Source organism: Heloderma suspectum, chromosome 1 (assembly GCF_057233095.1).
Source record: "Heloderma suspectum isolate Gila_16-S chromosome 1, 16-S_ref, whole genome shotgun sequence".
NCBI classification, from domain to species: domain Eukaryota; kingdom Metazoa; phylum Chordata; class Lepidosauria; order Squamata; family Helodermatidae; genus Heloderma; species Heloderma suspectum.
The window spans coordinates 95,104,482-95,125,300 of NC_139458.1; the positions used below are offsets into that span (position 1 = coordinate 95,104,482).

The window sequence follows — 20,819 nt, forward strand, 5'->3', positions numbered from 1 at the left end:
ATAGTGTGTGACTGAGTGTGTGGTGGGCTAGAATGTGTGATATAGTGATGCAGCCACCTCAGATCTACCTAGGATGTGAAATGAAAACCATCTGGTCAGGAACTACAGCTCGTTCTAGTATAATGAAAGTTTACATGTAGAATATTCCAGACTACCCCAACATCTACAATTAAAAGGACCAGAAGTAGAGGGTGTTTAATAAAACTGCTGCCTGCTAGGGTAGATTATACTGAAACCGATTGGCTCTTTGTGCTACTGGATATGTGTAAGGTTGTGAAAAGACAACTTTTATTCATGAAAATCATATTTTGGAATGTTATAATCACAGCTTACACATTAATCTTGACTAACACTCTAAACATGAGCTGCACCAAGAAGAAATACTTGCACAGATAACAACTGCAAGTCAAACCATGCCTTGGGAACATGATGAGGCTCATCCACTTCCTCTTCCAGCAACAATTCCCTTTTCTACTTTGTGCTTCACTGTAGGCATAGTTTGCCATTACACACAAATCAGTCCATTGTTTCTGCAGATACATAGATGCAGTTCGCACATCACAACCAACCATGGGTTAATTAACTCGTGGTTGGTTGGGGCCTCCTGCCAACTGCTTCTGTTTTGCATCTGATTTAGCAAACAATCTAGGAACACTCTGTTGTTGAGGGAGAAACAACCTAGAGTTTTAATCCAACAATGAACCATGGATTAAAACTCTTGAGCTGCTTTTCCCCTAACAACCCTGAGTACTGGGTTCAGACGTTGCAGCAAACAACTCAGGAATGGGGTGTTCCTGGGTTGTATGAGAAACCAGATGCAAAGCAGAAGTGGCAAGTAAGTGGGAGGCAGCACGCTCATTCACGTGTGGCCCCAACAACCCATGGGTTGTTGTTACATGAATACCAGGTCATATTCTCTACGCATCCCATGCCGGAAGTGTTCAATAATATTTTTGAGAAACTGTTTTGCATTTTTATTGTTTTATAAAAATCATACACATGGATCAGAAACAAAGTACACACAGTTCTGCATAGGTATCTTTATCTAGGTATCAGTATCTGCAGAGGTATCTTTACCGTTGAACAGAAACCTTAATTTTTCTGTGGCTAATCTGCATTAAGTCATTTGTATTTACTTACATCCTGGCTCAGCGCCATGAAACTTCTCTGCAGTTCCTTAGCAAATTCCAGGTTATTGCTGACTTCTTGGTACTTGGACACAGCATCCTGGGGGGCGAGGGTGGGGGATTAATTTATGTTAGAGACTTTTATGTTAGACTTTCCATGACTTCAATTCCTGCAAAATACATTGATTGAATGTTTGCTTTTTACTTTAGTATTTAATAACTTTTGACAATATATTTTAGTTTTCTACAAATTTAGCAAAGCAATGGTGTTTTTCATACAAAACTATCAAGGAAGTCTTCAAGGGAAATCATTTCCCAAACCAACAGCACAGCTCTTCCAGCTTTGCCAACAGTGCTTCTTTGCTGGCCTACAAATAACTCAAAGGCTTCTTTCTCCTTCTCTACCAACAAACAATGCTATCAAACCCATTCCTTAAGCTCCCATCCAAACAGGTGATGTGCATCCCGTAGCTAGTGGCCAACAACCAAAGACCATTAATACAAGCCCTCTCTTATCTAAACACATAATAGCATCCCCATATCACCACAAAATCAGCTCCTTCTCAGATTTAACAGCAATGCAAGAGTCATAGGACTGAAACACTAGACTCTTTTCCAATCATTCATGCACCCTCAACGTCACAACAGTTAGGATAAAGCCTTAAGATTCCTGCCAGTTGGTCACCTTCACACATGCTGTTTTTCATAGTAATTTGCAGATAATAGTTTCCTTTCTTTTCCAAGGGTGGAGGGAGTAAAAGGAAAAGCGTACACACATCTGTTTGCAATATACCTCCATTGAAACAAATGGAGACCATTGTTATCAAGACTATTATTTACGAAACTAGAGCAACCAGAATGGACGAACAAGGCCTAAAATAAACCAATACTTCATAGAAAAACTGGCAATATATGTCAGCAAAAAGATTTACCAACTGATCTTGGTTAAGGCGTTCTCCTTTGTTCATTCGATCCTGATAATCATCAAGTTTACCCTGTAAAAAAAAAAAAATCTTCTGCAATGCATGTATATCTCAAACAAGTGTAATGGATCTAAGCAATTATCTTATATACTTTGCAGAGCGTACAGGCCCAGTTTCTCATGGTCTACTGTTTAAATAGAGAAAACAACTGAAAATTATACACAGGCAAAATACCACAGGATTTAGTAGAAAGGTGGAATTTATTAACTATTCAAATACCTATTGTAACTGAACACTGCTAACATGACATTCGTATTCTTTTTTAAGAAGTAATCTCTAATATTAAAAAATAGAAAACTAAAAAAATAGAAATAGACTGAGGGGGGAGGCTATTTACTTGTTTAAGGTAGGCGTGAACCATGGGATTAAGGTTTAAATGTGTATATGGCCATGCAGTTACGTCAACCCACTCATGGTCTGCCCATGGGAGGTGCCTCTGTCTGATTTTCAGGGATCGCCTTCCCCCTTGTACCACAGCTTACCCCATTCAGCAGGGTCCCCTGACCCTCTGTGTAGCATTTTCCACGGGCTGGAAAGGGTGAGGAAGTCACACTAACACAATTTATTTAAACTATGGTTTGTTGCCCTATCCAGGGTTTGCCTGGCAGACCATCAGTGAAACCACAGGTTGCTCTCTTGATTCCCGGTTTATCTGAGGCACTGTAGTACTGGCAGTGTCAGCTGCCTGCTTACCATTGGTTTGTTCTACACATGGGTGTGGAAGATTCATAGACTATTCCTGGCACTTCTCATAGCTCACTGAAGAAAAGCTCCCTTCCTCCATCCCCAGCCAAAGCGCTGAAAACCTCTTTCAGAGAATGTGAATAGTTTCTCACCATGGTGGAGTTCTTGACTTCCAGAGGTTGGGTAGTTGGTGTGAGCACTTAGTAGAAACGAGAAATATGTTTTAGGGTAACCTCCAAAGGTCTAAAGTTTGGGGGCATTGAGATAGTTTGGTACAGGCAGCTTCACAATGAGATGCTCTGCTCAGTAACTAGTCCTTGAAAACTCCCCCAGTGCTGTCAGAAGCACTGGGAGAAGAGAGCAGATCTGCCTGGCTGATGTTGCCAGGCAGACTTCATGTTTGAGGAAAGGGCAAGTGGCAGCATGGCTCTATATGAGGCAGCTGGGGTTGTTTTTTTACCGCTCTTGCCCATCACCTATACAGGGTGGCAAACTACCCATAATGAGTTCACACATAACAACCTATGGTTTAAACTATCCAGAGTTCACAACCCAACAAACTGAGGGTTCTCTTTCTAGATTTTTTGTGGTTAGCAAACCATGATTAACACAGCCATGTTCACACATCATGAAAACCCAGAATTCAACAACCTGTATCATGGATTAGTGTTATGTGCAAACTAGGTCATAGTTTTAGATGCTGCTATATTTTTAGATGTTTTAGGCTGCAATCCTATACCCGCTTACCTGGAAGTAAGTTCCATTGAACTCTATGGGGCTTACGTCTGAGAAGACATGTATAGGATTGCATTATTAATGTCCAACATATTGTGATTTGATGGGTTATACTATGAATTTTGTGTTTTAATAGGTTGCGAGTCGCCTTGGAATGGGTAATCCTGAAAGGAGGAAATAAATAAAATCCAGCACCAGCATGAAGACAGTTGCCACAAGACGGGGCTTTCAAACATTGTGCCTGCCCGGTGGAATGCTGCAACATAGAAGTACTTTCCTACAGCCTCTATATAGGACCTGTAATATTTAAATTAATCTTTTTTTTTAATATTAAAACTGTTAGCAAGGCACCACCTAGTTCTCGTCTTTTAGTTAGCATACCAAGATTCTTCAAACGTTTAAATAGCTCAAGAATAAAATTTATCCTCTTTCCAAAACCTTTTCAGTGTGTTAGTCTCCATTTCAGAAAAGCCCAAGATAGAATACTTCAAATTAGGTCTTACTTGTGCTGACTGACTCCTTCAAAGGACTAGGAAACAACCGGTTGGATCCAAAGGCTAGTGGAAAGCCTCCTTCACTCAGATGGCCCTTTTCTGACTTAGCAGAAAAGTGGTGTGAGAAGTGACCCCAAAACTAGAGGATTTAATCTGTATGCAAAGGCTCTTGCTCTCAAGACCTTTTTATGGCCCATAAGCGTTCACACAGTACAGACTGTATTTTCCTTCTTCACCGCTTTTTATATTGTAATGCCCTGATACATTGTGGCACTACATTTTGAGAAGTCATTCACTACTGGTTGCACAGGAATTCAGCAAATTCATCGAGCACTAAGGGTGGTATCCAACTAGTGTTAACTGCGGTTAAAATAGTTCTATTTTTCTGGTAAATTATAAAGCGAAAATGTATCTTCTAACTATTACATAAAATATTTGTACACAAGAATCCCATCATCAAAACGTATTTCCAAGAATGTAAATTTCTCATTCCTACCGTTTCTAGGCTAATCAGTCTCAGTAAATATATGTACTTCAATAAATCAATGCAATGGCAATTTCAGTTTTTAGGACTGGCACTTAGTATTCTGGGTTCAGATCAAAAAATAAGAAGGCATAGAAAATATATACACATGGGAAATTGTGACAAATCCTTTTTCTCCCCTTTAAGACATCGACATAAACACTAAAAACTACAGAAAAATCTAAGGTATTTTGCAATTAGGTATTAACTGAAGGAGGAACATTCTATGCATGTTGGCTAGAAATTGTGCTTCAACACTGCACCGTAGCCTTGCCTGGGATTGCCAATCACACACAGGAATGTTTTAATGTTTTGGTATAATATAAGTCATGTACCAATATATACTTGTGTGTTTTAAACTAAGTTTAAAACTTCAATCATAAACTATAAAGAAATTACATGCTATTACTGTTGCTTAAGGCTTGATTCTCACAAAATAGTCAAAAATTTTACCAAGAAAATAGACTTCGTCTCAGCACTGAAGGCAACTGTAGTTAAAAGAAGCTTATGAAATCAAGCATTTTAGTTCCCAAGAGTTCTTTCCCAATAGTCTGCATTATTGGGGACCAGATTACTGAGGACCATCATTCTACATTATGCCCCTAATAAGTGGGACCAGCAACACAATAACCCTGTTCAGATATAATGGCAGCATCCAGTGCCAACTTGTGGGTTAATTAACCCATGAATTGCGGGATTGCACTCTGCACGCAAGCAACTTCCGGCTTCCTGGAACAACCTACAAATGAGGCATTCATAGGTTGTTTCCATGACGTTCCGAACAAGCCATGGGTTAACTTGGGGTTGTTTAACCCATGAACAATCCCAAGTTTGGACATCACAGAAACCACCTACAAATACCACATTTGTAAGTAGTTCCAGGAAACTGCAAGTGGCTCACGCACACCGCGCATCCCCACAATTCATGGGGTAATTTACCCACGAATTGCCACTAGACACTGCCATTACATCTGAATAGGGTCAACATCCTAAGAGGAGTACAGGAGGGAAACAAACAACCCAGGGATTGAGAAAACAAACCATGGTTTGTTCAATCATCTACCAGACAAACCTGGTAGGGCAACAAACCCTGGGTTAACTATGGGTTAGTGTTATGTGCAAGCCAGGTCTTTGTCTCTCAACTCCACTCAACTTTAGGCTTTATTGATAGAAACAACCTTCCAAAGAGCCCTTTCAGGAGCACAAGAGGGAGGAAGACAGGAAAGTCACCTTCTAGGAGCTTTCTTCCACTCATATTTCTCAAGATCCAACCGAATATTTTTTTCAATTCCTTTCAACAGTTGTTCCAACTTTTTTATTTGAATGAAGCCAACATATGAGCACCATGACTTCTTAGTAAATAGGAACAAGCAACATTCCGTAATTACAGTGTCCAGTAGAGTAATCTTCCTGTAATCTTATTTTGTTCTATTTCCCCCCACAAAATCCTCATGTCAGGAGAATTAAGTCCAAAGTCTGGAGGGCTTATTATGCAACTTAGTTTCATTTAATATAAAATTTTTAAAAAGAGGGAAAAGATAGTGAAATAACCTTAATGCTGAGTTCCAGGTGCTTTCACACTTTTTAGGGACTGCATATTGTAGGCTATCCATTCCTTAAATGCCATATACAATGCCAGACTGGTACTACAGTCTAGAAGTACTGAAGGTAAGAAATTTCAGACTTTTTCCAATTATTATAGGCCTGCATCCCCAAATCCACAAAACTAGCTCCACCCAAGGAAGCATTGGACTCCTGCTTCCTGAACAGCAGCTCTCCTCTCGACATCCCATAAAGCAAATATATTTTGAAGTTTCAAAAGCAGTTTGTGATATGGCACAGAAGGTCTGCCATTTAAAGTGTAAAAAAATCACTGGGCATGCTAAAGCAGTTCTATAGATCCCAGCCTGACTAATTTTACCTAAAATGTATAACATACAAACCCACTGCTTATGAGAGCAGTCCTGGTTAGCACCATTAAGGGCACAATCCTATGCATGCTTAGACAGAAAAAGTCCTGTAACTCCCAGTATGCCCCAGCTAGCATGGCTGGCTGGGGCATGCTGGGAGTTGTGGGATTTTTTTCTGTCTGAACATGCATAAGATTGAGCCCTCAGCATAACTAGCACCCATTCTTAACGCTACACTATGGCCAAGAGAAACTATGGAAAGAGAGATATACTGAAGTCTATTGCACAGCACCAGCTAGATTATATTTCACTATACACAACTTGTTTACTTCAAATATGTAATCTGTGGGAGAGAATGGAGGAAACATGCAAACCGGTAGAAAGATGTCTGAAACATTGTTAGAAAACTGGGAACATTATATTTGCACCACACCAATAATACATCTTTGGCTGTAGGTTTGCTTAATTCTCCTACTACATACCCTATGAATGCACCTAGCTGCTGGCTGATCACAGTTCTTATTCACAGGACCTCAACAACTTCTTGCCACTCACAAGTAGCTAGATGTACTTTTGATTTCTACCACTCCTTAGAAAAATTCTAGAAAGCCATCATACAAATAAAATACTGGCAGAGTTTGGAGATTTAGAGTGTGGTGCCATCAGTATGCCCAGCTCTCTCATGTCATCTGATTCAACAGAAGCTGTTGAGGGTTTGAACTGTTATCTGAAGTCAGTAATGGGCTGGATGAGGATGAACAAACTGAAGCTTAATCCAGTCAGAGGTGCTCCTGCTCAGTAGAATGGCTGTTATAATATGAATTCATCCTGTTTGCATGGGGCTACATTCCACTTGAAGACTCAGCTTCATAGTCTACAGTACTTCTTCAACCTGAGCACTTAGGTGTCAGCAGTAGCCAGGAGTGCCTTTGCCCAGCTGAGGTTGATGTGCCAGTTATGCCCATTCCTAGAGATGTCAGGTCTGGCCACAGTGACCTTTGCCTTCATTACATCCAGATTGGACTACTGAATGGGGCTGCCTCTTTTCAGTGTCTGGAAAGTTCAGCTGGTGCAGAATGAGACAGCTAGACTCTTAACCAGAGTTGGTTATTGGGATCACATTACTCCCTTGTTAAAACAGCTACACCAGCTTCCAGTTCATTTTTAGGGACAATTCAAGGTTTGGGTTATGAACTTTAAAGCCCTAAACAGCTTAGGACCAGGATACTTGATGGACCACCTACTCCCCTATGCCCCTGTCCCAATGTTAAGACTTTAATTTGGAGAGCCTCTCTTGCATGTCCCATTTTCTGAGTTGCAAGAATGAGAGAGAGCCTCTCCCATGCCACCCCATGCCATGGAATTTTCTCCCTAGAGAAGCTCACCCTTTATTGATAGCTTTTTCATAACTGCGTGAAAACCTTCCTGATTAGATAGGCCTTTGGCCTGTCAAGACTATTCACTGTATGTTTTCACAACTGTTCCTATTGTTAATATTTTTCTGCTCTTTTCTTCTATTTGAATCCAGCTCTTTCTGTTTTTGAATTTGATACTTTTGCTGTTGTCTTTTAGTTGTTCTGATTTTTGTATTATTATTGTTAAGCACCTTGGGCATGATTCATGGAAAGGTAGGATATAAATATTTATGGTAAATACATTCCTGAACGTAAATTATGACTACATTGCTTTTACAATTAACTCTTTGCTGATCTCATACCTTTCAGCCAAAATTACTAAAATTAATATCATAGTTCAAGTAAATTCAAGGCTGCATTACTGAAGTATCTTGGTGTGAACTGCCCAGGGAGCTTCAGCTATTAGGAAGTATAGAAATGTTAAAAATAAATAAAATCTCTACTAAGCAGCAATTTTTACACAAATATTGAAGCAGTCTATTAAGAAGGAGAATGTTAGTTTTAGTACCAAATTATATGGGTAAAACTTGCAAATAAGATAAATTATACTCTTATACCGTTTCAATCTAGGATGAATCAAGACCTAGCTTTTCTCCTGTAATACTAAAAGGAAGAAGCAAATCTTTTCTATGCCAATACTACTTTAAAAGTTTTTACTGCATGCTGTTTCTAGGCATGCCATTTTCTGCTCACCTAATCGACAGCTGAGAAAGGTAGACAACAATGATCTGCAATGTAACACTCAAACATTTTAGTTCAAAATGCATGGCAGTTGAATCCCAGAATTTTTAAGTTGAGAAACGAGATATGATACTCCACAGTTTAATGGGCAAATAAATCTTCTCAAGAATAAGGATCTTGCTCTGTTTTCAGTTTAGCTTGATTACATCTAAAAAACAATTCCCCAAAACACACAAAGAAGATATAAATAATTTTACTAATGAATGCAAACCCTTGCAATCTGGGAGTAAGCCCTATTTAACACAGTGGGACTTCTGTGTAAACATGCAGAGGATTGCACTGTAAATACATAAAACTATGGCAAAGATTTGTTTGGCAAACATTTGAAGGAAGACAATTATGTAAATGTATTCCATTCACTATATGGCTGGAAATGTGTGCATCTATACAGTGAGGTGCCGAAGCTAATCCTGGCTTCATAACAGGTATATCAGTATGATACAATAGTAATCATGCATATTGTGCGTATTCTACATTTTAGGGTACACACTGAAAAAATGTATGAAATCATGTTAAGTGAAGCACTGCACTAATATTCCACTTTCACCTGTAACAAAATACCGAACACTGGCATTTTAACACAGGAAGAAGTTATTTTCAGTTTCTATTCCAAACAAAGCCTTCTGCTTTGTTCATATTAACCTACCTTTAACAAATACTTTTATTTTCACTTGATCAGATACAGTCAAGCACACCTAAAACTAGAACACTGCTGCGCTTAGCTCTAAATTCTATTAGAATGAATACAACCCATTTCAATGAGGAGGAAGCTATCAATTTTTAAATGGAAATTCAATATAAAAAGAACATTTGCTCACTGCTCAAAGTGGTTATTACGTGAACCTACAATCTTGGGTCATATTTGATTGCACAGCAGATAGCCAATAGATTAATTTAAAATGAGGTACTGCTTCCTAATCAGTTCGATGTTTGGAGCCAGATCTAGGTACAGCTTAAAATCAGTATAACCATGACAACAATGGTAGAAAGCTGCAGAGCAATACCCCAATCCAAGGCGAGGGGGCAGACCTTACACACACAGAAGGTAGCTTCCATGAGGATATCACTACCCAGAGCAAAGAACTTTGTGCACAAATGTTGAATGTGTAGCTCCTCTGTCTCACCTAGCAGCTCAGTCGATGGAGCTAAAATCCTGACACTTGGCTGTTGGCGGGGAGAGGCTTGATTCAACCTCCACCCCCAGTCCTCCTTCTAAGTTAGATAGCCAATGAGAAGATTTTAGCTTTTGAAAAAGGGCTCTGTGTATGGAGTCCTGGCTGCTCCACTACGTCAGGGGGCTATTTATAATTACCACCAGGCCATTTCTTACACAATTGAGGTTATCCAGGTAGCTGGGATACACATATGTAAGCAACACCGCAGGCACACAAAACATATTTTAGGGAGTTTTTTGTGACAAGCTTCCACATGCAAACCCTGCACTATTGATTTGGATATTAAACTGGGGGAGCTACTGACAGGAAGCTGATAGTATAAGTCTAAGTTTTGCTCTGGTCAATCAATCACGTGGGCATTTCTGGATCGTAGCCAATATACACTGTACATTAGTAATGTAACAAGTGATACAAGTTAAAAATAAGCTATTTAGAAATATATAATTATGTTAAGAGATAAAAAAGAGTATAGTCATCTATGATATCTTGCCATTTAAGAAAATAATTTGCACCAGGAGCTTTCAAGCCATTTCAAAGGATACCTGAATTTCCAACACTACACAATTCAGAACATGCCTCTAGGGAAAGGCTCATCCATGAAACTGGAATCTTTGGAGATTATTAATAAATAGCTTCCTATCTCATATCCCACTTTCAAACCACATTAGCATTTTGTCCAAAAACAGCCAAACCATGGTTTTGCATTAACAGAACAAGCTTAGCCTCATCCAGGCTTGTGTGCTCCCACCTGCCCTCCCTCCTCCAGCACAGCCACAAGATTAACTATAGTTAATAACAAACCACTTTCTAAACTATGGTTTGAAGCTGGTTTGTTTCCATTAACCAGATTTCTGATTAACAATAGCTTGTCCAAGTTAAAACACAGTGAGCTATGGTTAATCCAAAACTTATCCTCACAGCTATGCCAGAAGAAGAAGGGGGAGTGCATGAGCAAGGGGGGAGGCTAGGCTTTTCTTGTAATGCTAAACTTGGCTTCTAGCATTACATCCAAACCAGCCCACTGTTACCACTTATGGAATTGGGAGCTCTGCATAAGTACTGGAAAACCTAGACCTTTGCTCAGATTCTTTACTTAATATATCTAGTTAACATTATGACTTGGATCCAGACACAGACAAGTAGAACTCCACTCGCACAATGGGACTTCCTTGACTCCTCTCCTGAGCACTACAGATGCCTCGCTCACACATCCTGCCCCAAAGCTGCTCCTGAATGTAAAGAGAGCTCTGGAACAGATTTGATGGGGCATGAGGGTGGAAGTGGTGGGGCTGCAGTGGGATAGTGAAATTGGGAGAATTCAGCAGGGCTGCCTTGAGTGTACAGAAATCTCTAGGTCCAAGACAAATATGTTTAGCTTCACATAATTTCCCAAATACTAAGTAATCCAACCTTGATATTATTTTGGCTACCTCCACACACTGCTTACTACCATTTGAATTTTTAAACGTATTGAAAATTCCACTGTACAGTCACTAGGTTGACAAGTAGAGTCTGTTGGAAGATCTTTTTTACAATACAGAACAATCTATACATCTACAAATGTGTAGTGATTTTGAACCTTCAGGAAGCTGCTCTCAGTAAAACTGAATCAGTCAGATGCATAGAATAACCTTTGATATACAAACTAATAAAAGGAAATTATGTACCAAAAGGGAAGCAATGTTTCTCGTTACAGAATTCAAAGGTCACGCGCAGGAAATGCTCAGCATTTACATGTAAGCCTGCAATATCTGATCCTGAAAAGTATGCTTAGATGTTCTATTATCAAGATCAACCAAAATCAATAGGATTCATTTCCATGTAACTATTTGAGGTTGATCCACTAATAAACATGTTCAGATAAAACATGGCTGCTGCACCACCCATGGCTTGTTCTTGGGTTAACATAAGGTTGTTTAACCCACAAGTGCTTGGGTTTGGATATCATGGAAACAACCTACGAATGCTGCATTCGTAGGCTGGTGCTGGAAACTGGAAGCAGCTCACGCACAACGCACATCCCTGCCATTACCTCTGAACTGGGCCATTATGTGAGCTTTACAGGATGACTCTGTGCTGTTATGTCAACCACCCACCCAGTCTTCACTGCAACATAGAAGACAGCACAAACTTCTTATGAACCAAAGAAGTGACAAGGGCGTAGCGAGGAAGGGACTAAGTATGGAAATCAAGAGCCTGATACCATACTTTAAAATGCAGTGGTACTTTTATAATAGCTTCAGTAAGTATGGCATGAAGCATGTTAACTAGAATATTTCAGCCTAAACTTTTTACAACACTAGTATAAATACAAAAACCCATATTATATTCCAACAAAATAGCTTTGCAGATGCCAGGTCAAGACCTCAAACACCTTAAAACAGCAAGTAGGTAGGTATATTGATGTTCATGGCACAGCAGCAGCTAGGCCATATTGCGCCACACACTAGCCTTATTGTAAATACATGATGAAATAGCAGGCATATCATTTCCAGAAAAAAGCATAATTGGGACCAATATTGGAAAAGTGAGGTTTAATACATATTTGGAAAGGACCCCATAGGCAATTAGCCTATACACCTTCCCAAGATGTGGTGACTGGCTAAAAGCCAGTCCAGTGAAAGTTCCTAACCCTAAAACTTGATACTGCAGCCTAGGGTTATATTTTCATTTATTTGCAGAACTTGCACTCAAATACATCTGATAGTTAACCTAATGGTGCATCCCCAAGCACACTTACTTGGAAGTAAGCCCTATTCAACTCAGTACTTACTACCAAGTAAACATACATAACAGGTTATACATATACTGTGTCATTTTATGCAGTTGATTAACAGCAAGTCTGCTCAAAACATATATGCCACAATACAGAGCTATTGTAAGAATACTAAAGGGTTCATGTGATTAAAAATGTCAGTTGCACATCTCCCCCATCTGCTTCATCTCACCTAACTTTTCAAGCTCCATGGCATTCTAGATGTGGCTTGCCATGCAAGTTATATTTAACAGATAGCAAGCTGCACAGTTCTGTGGACTACGACCATATACTGTTATGCCAATGCTAGCTTGCATAAGGTTGGATGTAGCTTCTTTTCCTTCAGCGGGAGCATTCCCCAAGCGGAGTTTCCCTCAGAATGCTCCCACCAGGGGAAGGAGGGAGGAAGCAATTTTTGCTGATTCCCCCATCCCTCTGGAGCCCTCAGCACTTCTCTCACTATTTGAGGGTCTTTCAACCATTGACAAGATGGGGAGGGGGGGGGAGAATAGGGAACTGAGGATGGAGGGGAAACTCAATGAAGATTGCCCCCTCCTCTATTCCACCAGCAGGATTTCTCCACTGGATCAGAAGCCTTCTATGGACAGATAGAGGCTTTCCATCTCTGGGAAGGGTATTCTTGATGCAAACCATACTTTTTATTTCATTTGTATGCACTTTTTATCATAAGTTCACAACAGGGAGAGGATATACAGAGAAAGAGGGGGTTACTTCCACCATGACAGGTTTTTGGCAGTGTAAATATAGAAGCCACGCCAAGGCACAAAATGTTTAGAATTGCTATGAAGTTTGTTCCCATGCATGCTGCCTTGAGAGCAAGTCCGCCTGTGTCCCTGGTTCATAAACAGAAGACTACAACTACAATCCTAACACAGAGAACATAGGGCAACTTAGTATTCAGTGGAAATCCTCTAAATAAGCTGTACACAAACTATTCTTGATGTAGCCCACTTTCTTTTGTGACAGCCATTGCTGCTTCTTTCTACAAAGAAGTTTGAAGCTCTCCATACCCAATCTACACTGATAACTAAGCCGTCGGAGGCATTTTAAAAGACACAGGAGCCAATTAAAATTTCCGTTCACCGGGGCACACCCGTCTTCACGGGGCAGTGCGGTCGTTTTCAACTCCAGTACTGGAAATAGTAACTAAAATAGGAGGGAAGAGCTGGGGGTAGCGCGCATACAGAGAGCGAAGGCTGCGCGTCTCGGGCAGGAAGGCAGGCAGCCGGGCCTTTGTGCAGCAGCCGCTCACACAATGAGACTCCCTCCCTGGGCGAAGAGCCGCTGCCTCTCGCCGCCGCCATGTTGAGTCCTGGCCGGCTCCATGTGCATGGGGGAGGGGGTGAAGACGAGAAGAGAGCGGGTCGCTCCGAGGTGGCGGCAGTCGAGCCCCGCTCCGGGTGGGGTGGGGAGGAGGCGCTGGAGGAAGGAAAGCCTCTAGGGCCAAACGACGTGAAAGACGCCCGTTCGGGCCCGGAGAACAAAGGAAGAAGGCCATGCCGCCTCCCCTCCCCCCTTCGGCCTCTTAAACAAAAGGCGGAGCAGGCCGGGAGGGGCAAGCGAAGGGTCTCCTCAGGGAAAGGGGCCTCCGCACACTCTGTGGCGCTTCAGGAGCCGCCCCGCTTCAGGACACTCGGTGTCCGCCTCTCTCGCGACCTGCCGCCCAACACTCGTTCCCAAGCGCCAAGGGGGGGGGGGGGAAGAGCTGCCTCCGCACCTTTTTTTTCTCCAGGTTGCGCAGCTTCTTGTCGATGACGCCCAAAATCTGCTTCATAGCCTCGGTCTGCACCGAACTCGTGCTACCACCCGGAACCGCGGCCACCGCTGCCTGAGCAGGGGCCGCTGCGGCCGCAGCTTCGTTTCCCGCTTTGCTGCCGCTACTCGCCATCGCGCTGCTGGTGGCCGAGGGCATCGCTTACTGTGGAGAGAACAACGCGTTACGGGATTCGGAGAGGAGGAGGGGGGGGTTGGGGGTGGGAAGAAAGAGGAAGCAAAGCGGATGAACTGACGGGCCGCCGGAGGGGACACAACGCGGAGCGGGATGAGGGGAGGAAAAGGAGGCGCCTCACCGGAATTCCTTTTATTCCTTCAAGCCCTTTATTTTCCCACGCTCATCTTCCCCCTCCCCCTCCGAACGCGTGACCCAGCCGCACCTGTCAGCGCGCGCCCAACGATTCTAGGCAACCTGAGAGATTCGTAAGGTCCGCCGGCAAAGCCCTCGCGCGCGGGCGCGTGCTCGGCACCCACGTGCCCGGCAGCCTCACCGCCGCGCTGTCCCCCCCATCCCCCCCTCCCCCCCAACGGTCTTCGAAGAGCCGCCCTCCTTTCTCCCAAGCCTGGTTCCCCGCTCTCCTCACCGTGTGAGATGCGCGCGCGCGCGTGCACGTGAATGGAATTGAATATCCCGGGGAGGGGGTGGGTGGGAACAAGGGAATGGCTCGGGGCACTCTTGCGGTGGGGGGGGGGGAAATGGCCGCCTCTGCCCACTCAGCGGTCACTTGCACCGCTCCTCCTGCTACCTCTTGCGCCGAGATACGGGGGGGAAGAAGGAGAGGGAGAAGGCGGAGAGCGCGCGCGCGCGCGAGGGGGACGGGCGGGGCAGGGCGCGAGCGACGGGGTCCTCACCCGCCGGCGCTGTCCACGCGGAATGCCTGATCGGCAGCGAGGGAAGCCGTCCGGCTCGGCTTCGCGCAGTCTCCCGAGTGTGACTTCGCAGGAGCCTGAGTCTTGTGGCGCCGGGCCTTCAGGCGCGGAGGCCACCTAGCCGCGGAGCACAATGGCGAGGGGGAGAGGCTGGCTCGGGCTGAAGGACCCCGGGGCGGGGCTCGGCTGGACTTGCTGTGGCGGAAGCTGCCCTTTTTTAAGGAGTTGCAGGTTCGAGTGCGGGCCCTTTCATGTGGGATAAAGATGCGTGAGAGCACTGTTGCGTGAGAGCGCTGTTTCCCGGTGGCACGAATCCGCCAAATTTAGGCTGCAGTCCTAGATCCACTTACCCGCGGGAAAGTCCCATTCGGTGGGACTTGCTTCGGAGTAGACATGTATAGGATCGCGCGGTTAGGACGCAATCCCATGCCTGTTTAGACAGGAAGAAGCCCTACAATTCCCAGCATTCCCCAGCCAGCTATGCTGGGAGTTGTAGGACTTCTTTCTGTTTAAACATGCATAGGATCGCGTGCAAGGCACGTGTAAGTGCTAGCGAGAGTGTCAAGCGCATAACTTGCATCTCTTCGGTTGAAATCAGTGTGATATTCCAGTATGATCCTATACATGGCCATTGAGAAATAAGCCCCATTGAGTTTACTCAGGCCTACTCTCAGGTAAGCGGGTATAGAGCTGCAATCTAAATTGCGTTCGACTGGTACCTACCCACCCGTTCTTTAGTTAGTGGCTGCTGTTTTGTATAGAGGGTTTTTTTTAGGGGTATGTGGAAAAGGGTGGTCTTCTGTGGAGTAGGAGTAATCAAGTCAGGATAGCAGTAGTCTGGGTAGAAGCATTGGAGATGGCCTCCTCACAGGGGTCCCAAATGACAACCTGCTTCATTAGAGGAGCTCCTCAAGCCAAGGCACTGTATACTTCATGCTTGGGTCTGGGAAAATTACCAGAAAGTCACTAAGAACATAATTACAGTGGTACACCACATACTAGTGGTGCAGTTGCAAAAGTGCTGAGTTTGAATGTAGGCATTGGCAACTGGGTTACATCTGTTTGTATCTATGAAGCTTGTGATCTTGGGCAAATCGCTATAGCGCTGTAACATTTCCAAGGTTGTTGGCCTTGAGCTCTTCCAAAATGATGCTCCGCAGACCTTGGAAGAAAGGTGGTATGCAAATGTGAATTATGAATACAAATAAATATACTTTTCCTAGGCCAGTTTGATGTTGTTGTTTTAAATCAAGGCGTTTTATAGGCACAGTTGCCTAATCAAAGTTTCAAAAATAATGAATGTCTGGGAACCAGCACGCTTTTTTCTGGAGACAGTAGGTGGTGAAATGAGGAACTTGTATGCAAGAAACTTCTCTAAAGTGAGCACTCACTTGATTTATTAAAGGATCTGCAAATGTTTTGGTCCTAGAATGCCCTTTAATAGTATATTGCTGTGACTTGTTCCATGTCAGTGGTGCTGGGGAAGGGACCGAAGGTTGTTCAAGGAGTTGTCTTTATGGCCTAAATCTAACATACCGTTAGCAGAAAATATTGCTGTGCTTGCAAAGCTGTGCTGCATTGACCTGTTGCAGACCACTTTGTAAACCTAAGATCAACAAACTGAACTTTAGCTAGATTTTTCCCTTGCATATAGTTTAGAACATGGCTTCTGCTAGCCCAGTGTCATTTGTGCTAGTTATATTGACACCTTTGGATAAATGCCATGGTTATCGTTAAAACAAAGGAAAGAGAAATGTATCCCTTCCGGGCAGGAAAAGGACCTGAATTCTTAAGGCACAGGCAGTAAAAGGAACTGAGCTTTAGAAACACCCTCTCAAGATGGCACACCCTGAAACTCATGTTGGAACCTGCACGCATGCGTATGAACACATATAGTGTATTTATCCAGAGCTCTAGTACATTCTTTGCTCTTAAATAATGAGTGCTTTGAAGGGGTGAGAAACAATTTTGTTGCATTGCAGATCACTAAAGCTCTGACGTAGTTTTTGTCTCATAGTTCTGGGCCAGCCACAGTGGCTCAAACAAAAAGGAAGTAAGATCCATCTGAGAGATCCTAGTAGTTTAGACATCGTGGTTTCACCCAGTCATTTGTCACCATCATTCTAAATATGTGGTGTATGCAAGTATGAAGGGATCTGGAGAACCCTCATAGATGTTTTCTTTCTAACTTTTTATTTATAAATATTTTAGTAACTTTGTGTAAGAGATTCGTGCTGCAGTTTTGAAATAACTCTATATAAAAGCTGGAAAATGTCCCAAGTATAGAGGCAAGGGAAGAAGGGAGCTACAGTGTATAGAAGCTGTGAACAGCAGGTATTTTTTTGTTTTTGCTTTTTGCAATGAAGAGGTAAGGAAATTGCTTTTAAGATTTTGTCAGACCTGCAGAGAGAGGGAGGGAAGAGAAAATATTTTAAAACATCTTAGATATAGTTTAAAAATTACAGCTTGTAATAGCCTGCTCTGTTCACAATCAACTGAGGGCGCAATCCTATCTGGATAGTCACCAGCCTCCGAAATAGGAGGCTGCCAACTATCCTATGCAGGTCTGCTGGAGCATGGAGGGGATCTATCCTAAACCTATGTGCTCTGGCTGCCCTGCATTTTTGCCTAGACAGGTGATTTTACCCTTCTAGGTGTGGCTTCAGGGAGGGGAGGGATGGTGCCTGGAGACCTGATAGGAAGCTGCGTAAAGCAGGTTCTTCAATCTCTTCCTGGAACCACTCCCTTTTCCTCATCTGCACACCCTGTTTCTGAGCACAGAGACGTAGCCGGCATGGAGCGAAACCATGCCAGCTACAAGGGGGCAGGGAGCACAGTTTCCAGAAGCTGGACAATCCTATGGCCTTCTAGACAGTGTCTAGCGGCCATAGGATTGCTCCCTTAATTTTTAGCCATTGCTGCAGATGGACATTTGTATGTGTATTCAAGAAATGTGAGCAACTTTATTAAGCAACTTGTGGGCTTATAGGCTATAAGATATCCCCCCAAACACCTCTGATTGATATCATACAGTACATGTTAAAATCAGGCAGCCACAGAGTGCCCCCACCCCAATTCTTTCTATTTATGGCACAATTATGTGACCAGAGTGGGGGCTTTGATGGCATCTGACTTGGGAAAGACCTCTAAAATCATGTAAGTTCTTAGCTGTTGAGAAATGTTTCCTCACAAAATGGCTCTGGCTTCCAGTTTCCTTAGCAAGTTTCCTCACAAAATGGCTCTGGCTTCCAGTTTCCTTAGCATGTTTCCTCACAAAATGGCTCTTGCCTCCAGTTTCAATCATGTAGTTTATGAGGCGATCAAAGGACCATTTACATAAACAGGGTGTCTTGTGTGTCAGGACACATTTCTTCACAAAATGACACAGACTTCAACATGATGTACTTGAGATGTGATTTGGGGGAAGCCCTACAGTCTAAAAGCCCACAAGTAACTCAACTTTACAAATAACTCAAAATTTACAAAAACCCATCTATTGCAATGGTTAAAAATTATGTCACTTGTGAGGAGGGCAATCCTGTCATAGAGTCTTACTCTATAAAGAGGTAACTTTATAACCTGATTTCTGTTTTGTTGCAATTATACAGTCCAGCTACCACAACATTTTTTACATATGAAAGTACCGATTCAGTCTTAAGCACAAAATTTTTAAGCTTGGATAGTGGCACCTATCCTAAACCTATGTGCCAATATCCAAATGCTAGCAATAGTGACTGAACAGAAAAACCTTAGACGCTGCCACTGATCCCAGTTGTTACACCTTATCTTTATCATAAGGTGGTAGAATACATCTTAAGATCACACTGTAATTTGTCAAAATTCTAAAAACTTTGTCATAATCCTAAGAACTTCATCTTACCCGGTTTTAGGCTGCTAGCTATAGTAATTGATTTCAAAATTATGATTGCAAAAAAAATTATAGCCTACTAGGTACAAGAATTTATACCTGTAAGATCTCATTTGGATCATATGTGTGATTCTGATCTTCAAAAATCAGAAAGGTTTTAATCATCAGTGAGATTTTAAAACCCTTTTAGAGTACCATCTGGGAGCTGGTTGGGGAATGTTTGGAGCTGTACGACCTTTTTCTGTTTAAACATGCATAGGATTGCACCATTAGTGTATACTGCTTTTGCAGTAAGAAGGTCCTCACTCTTTTTTTTTAAGACATGAAGAACTAGTAACAAGCTAGTAAAAAGATCTTCTGGCCACCACTGCTGGAACCGTGCAGGATCCAGAAGCACCCCCTGATTCCATACCCTGTCTTTCAGGAGGAGTAAAACTCTATCCCAAACAGGATGTACACCTACTTTCTAATCAATGGATCTCTGACAAACAGCACTTTTGTCTTGTCTAGATTATAGTTCAGCTTCTGGGCTTCCATCTACTTCTGCACTGATGACGAACGATATAAAGAAATAACAATTCATTATGTATGATAAGAATAGTTAAATGCATATGATGGATGGCTACTATGGTTGTATTTCTTGCTGTCTTTTAATATCTTGATATTTTATATAAATTTAATACTATTGAGAATTTAATTATATTTTTAACTTTTGTATACTTCTATTTATAGGCTCTAATTGTACAAGTTTTAATGTTGTAAAGCCACCTTGAGTCCCAATATTGGGGAAAAGGCGGGATATAAATTAATATAATAATAAGACTGTCCAGTTCTGGGCACCACACTTTAAGAGGGACACAGACAAACCAGAGAGGGTTTAGAGGAGGGCAACGAAGATGATCAGGGGAGTGGAAACAAAGCCCTATGAGGAGAAGCTGAAAGAACTGGCCATGTTTAGCCTTGAGAAGAGAAGACTGAGAGGAGATATGATAGCACTGTTCAAGTACTTGAAAGGTTGTGACAGGGAGGAAGGCCAAGATCTCTTCTCGATAATCCCAGAGTGCAGGACACGGAATAATGGACTCAACTTACAGGAAGCCAGATTCCAGATGAACATCAGGAAAAACTTCCTGACTGTTAGAGCAATACAACAACGGAACGAATTACCTAGGGAGGTAGTAGGCTCTCCCATACTGGAGGCATTCAAGACGAGGCTGGACAGCCATCTGTCAGGGATGCTTTGACTTGGATTGCATTGAGCAGGGGTTGGACTCGATGGTCTTACAGGCCCCTTCCAACCCTACTATTCTATGAAACTATGATCTCTCCCTGCTGCCCCCTCACAGAAAGAACCACACTGGCTGCATTGCAAGGTCACAAAAGCAGCCTTGGAGGACCTCAGGGGGGTCTATAAGGGGGCATTGCAGTGGGTGAGGAGGAGAGCAGAGGCCAGATTATGAAGAATCCTATAGCCTCACCAGCACCAGCACCACCAGCTCACCTCCACTAGATATGGTCAGAGGCCAGTCTAGAGTTTAAAAAAAAGATAAAGGTTGATGAAGAGGCAAAAATTGTCTCTGTTGCTCCTCCTGCCATGTTGACAGCAGTGTACTGAATACTCGGAAGCCTCTGAGATCAGCATATTCTGTCCAATGAGACCACAACCCATAGGATTGCACCTTCAGGTGGCACGCATGGAGTATGAAAGAATTCATTGACTAGCTGCCAAGTCTGGTGAGATAAGG

At 42.7% G+C, this 20,819-nt stretch overlaps 1 protein-coding gene across 15 annotated transcripts in view; it reads right to left on the reverse strand.

Annotated features, from left to right (window-relative positions):
* Nucleotides 1-15,312, reverse strand: part of CAPRIN1 (cell cycle associated protein 1) — a 38,279-nt gene extending 22,967 nt beyond the window's left edge. For 5 of the 15 annotated variants that reach the window (XM_084851677.1, XM_084851771.1, XM_084851706.1 and 2 more), the window contains exons 1-4: nucleotides 14,921-15,102; nucleotides 14,281-14,481; nucleotides 2,060-2,122; nucleotides 1,141-1,227 (exon numbers count right to left, since the gene is read on the reverse strand). In XM_084851677.1, the coding sequence (XP_084707803.1) occupies nucleotides 1,141-1,227; nucleotides 2,060-2,122; nucleotides 14,281-14,475 (345 nt within the window). In that variant the 5' untranslated portion in view covers nucleotides 14,476-14,481; nucleotides 14,921-15,102. Of the gene's footprint in view, nucleotides 1-1,140; nucleotides 1,228-2,059; nucleotides 2,123-14,280; nucleotides 14,518-14,632; nucleotides 15,103-15,188 lie in introns of those variants that run through there. The other 10 variants (XM_084851779.1, XM_084851717.1, XM_084851698.1 and 7 more) reach the window with 9 other exon arrangements.
* Nucleotides 15,313-20,819: the final 5,507 nt, after the last annotated feature.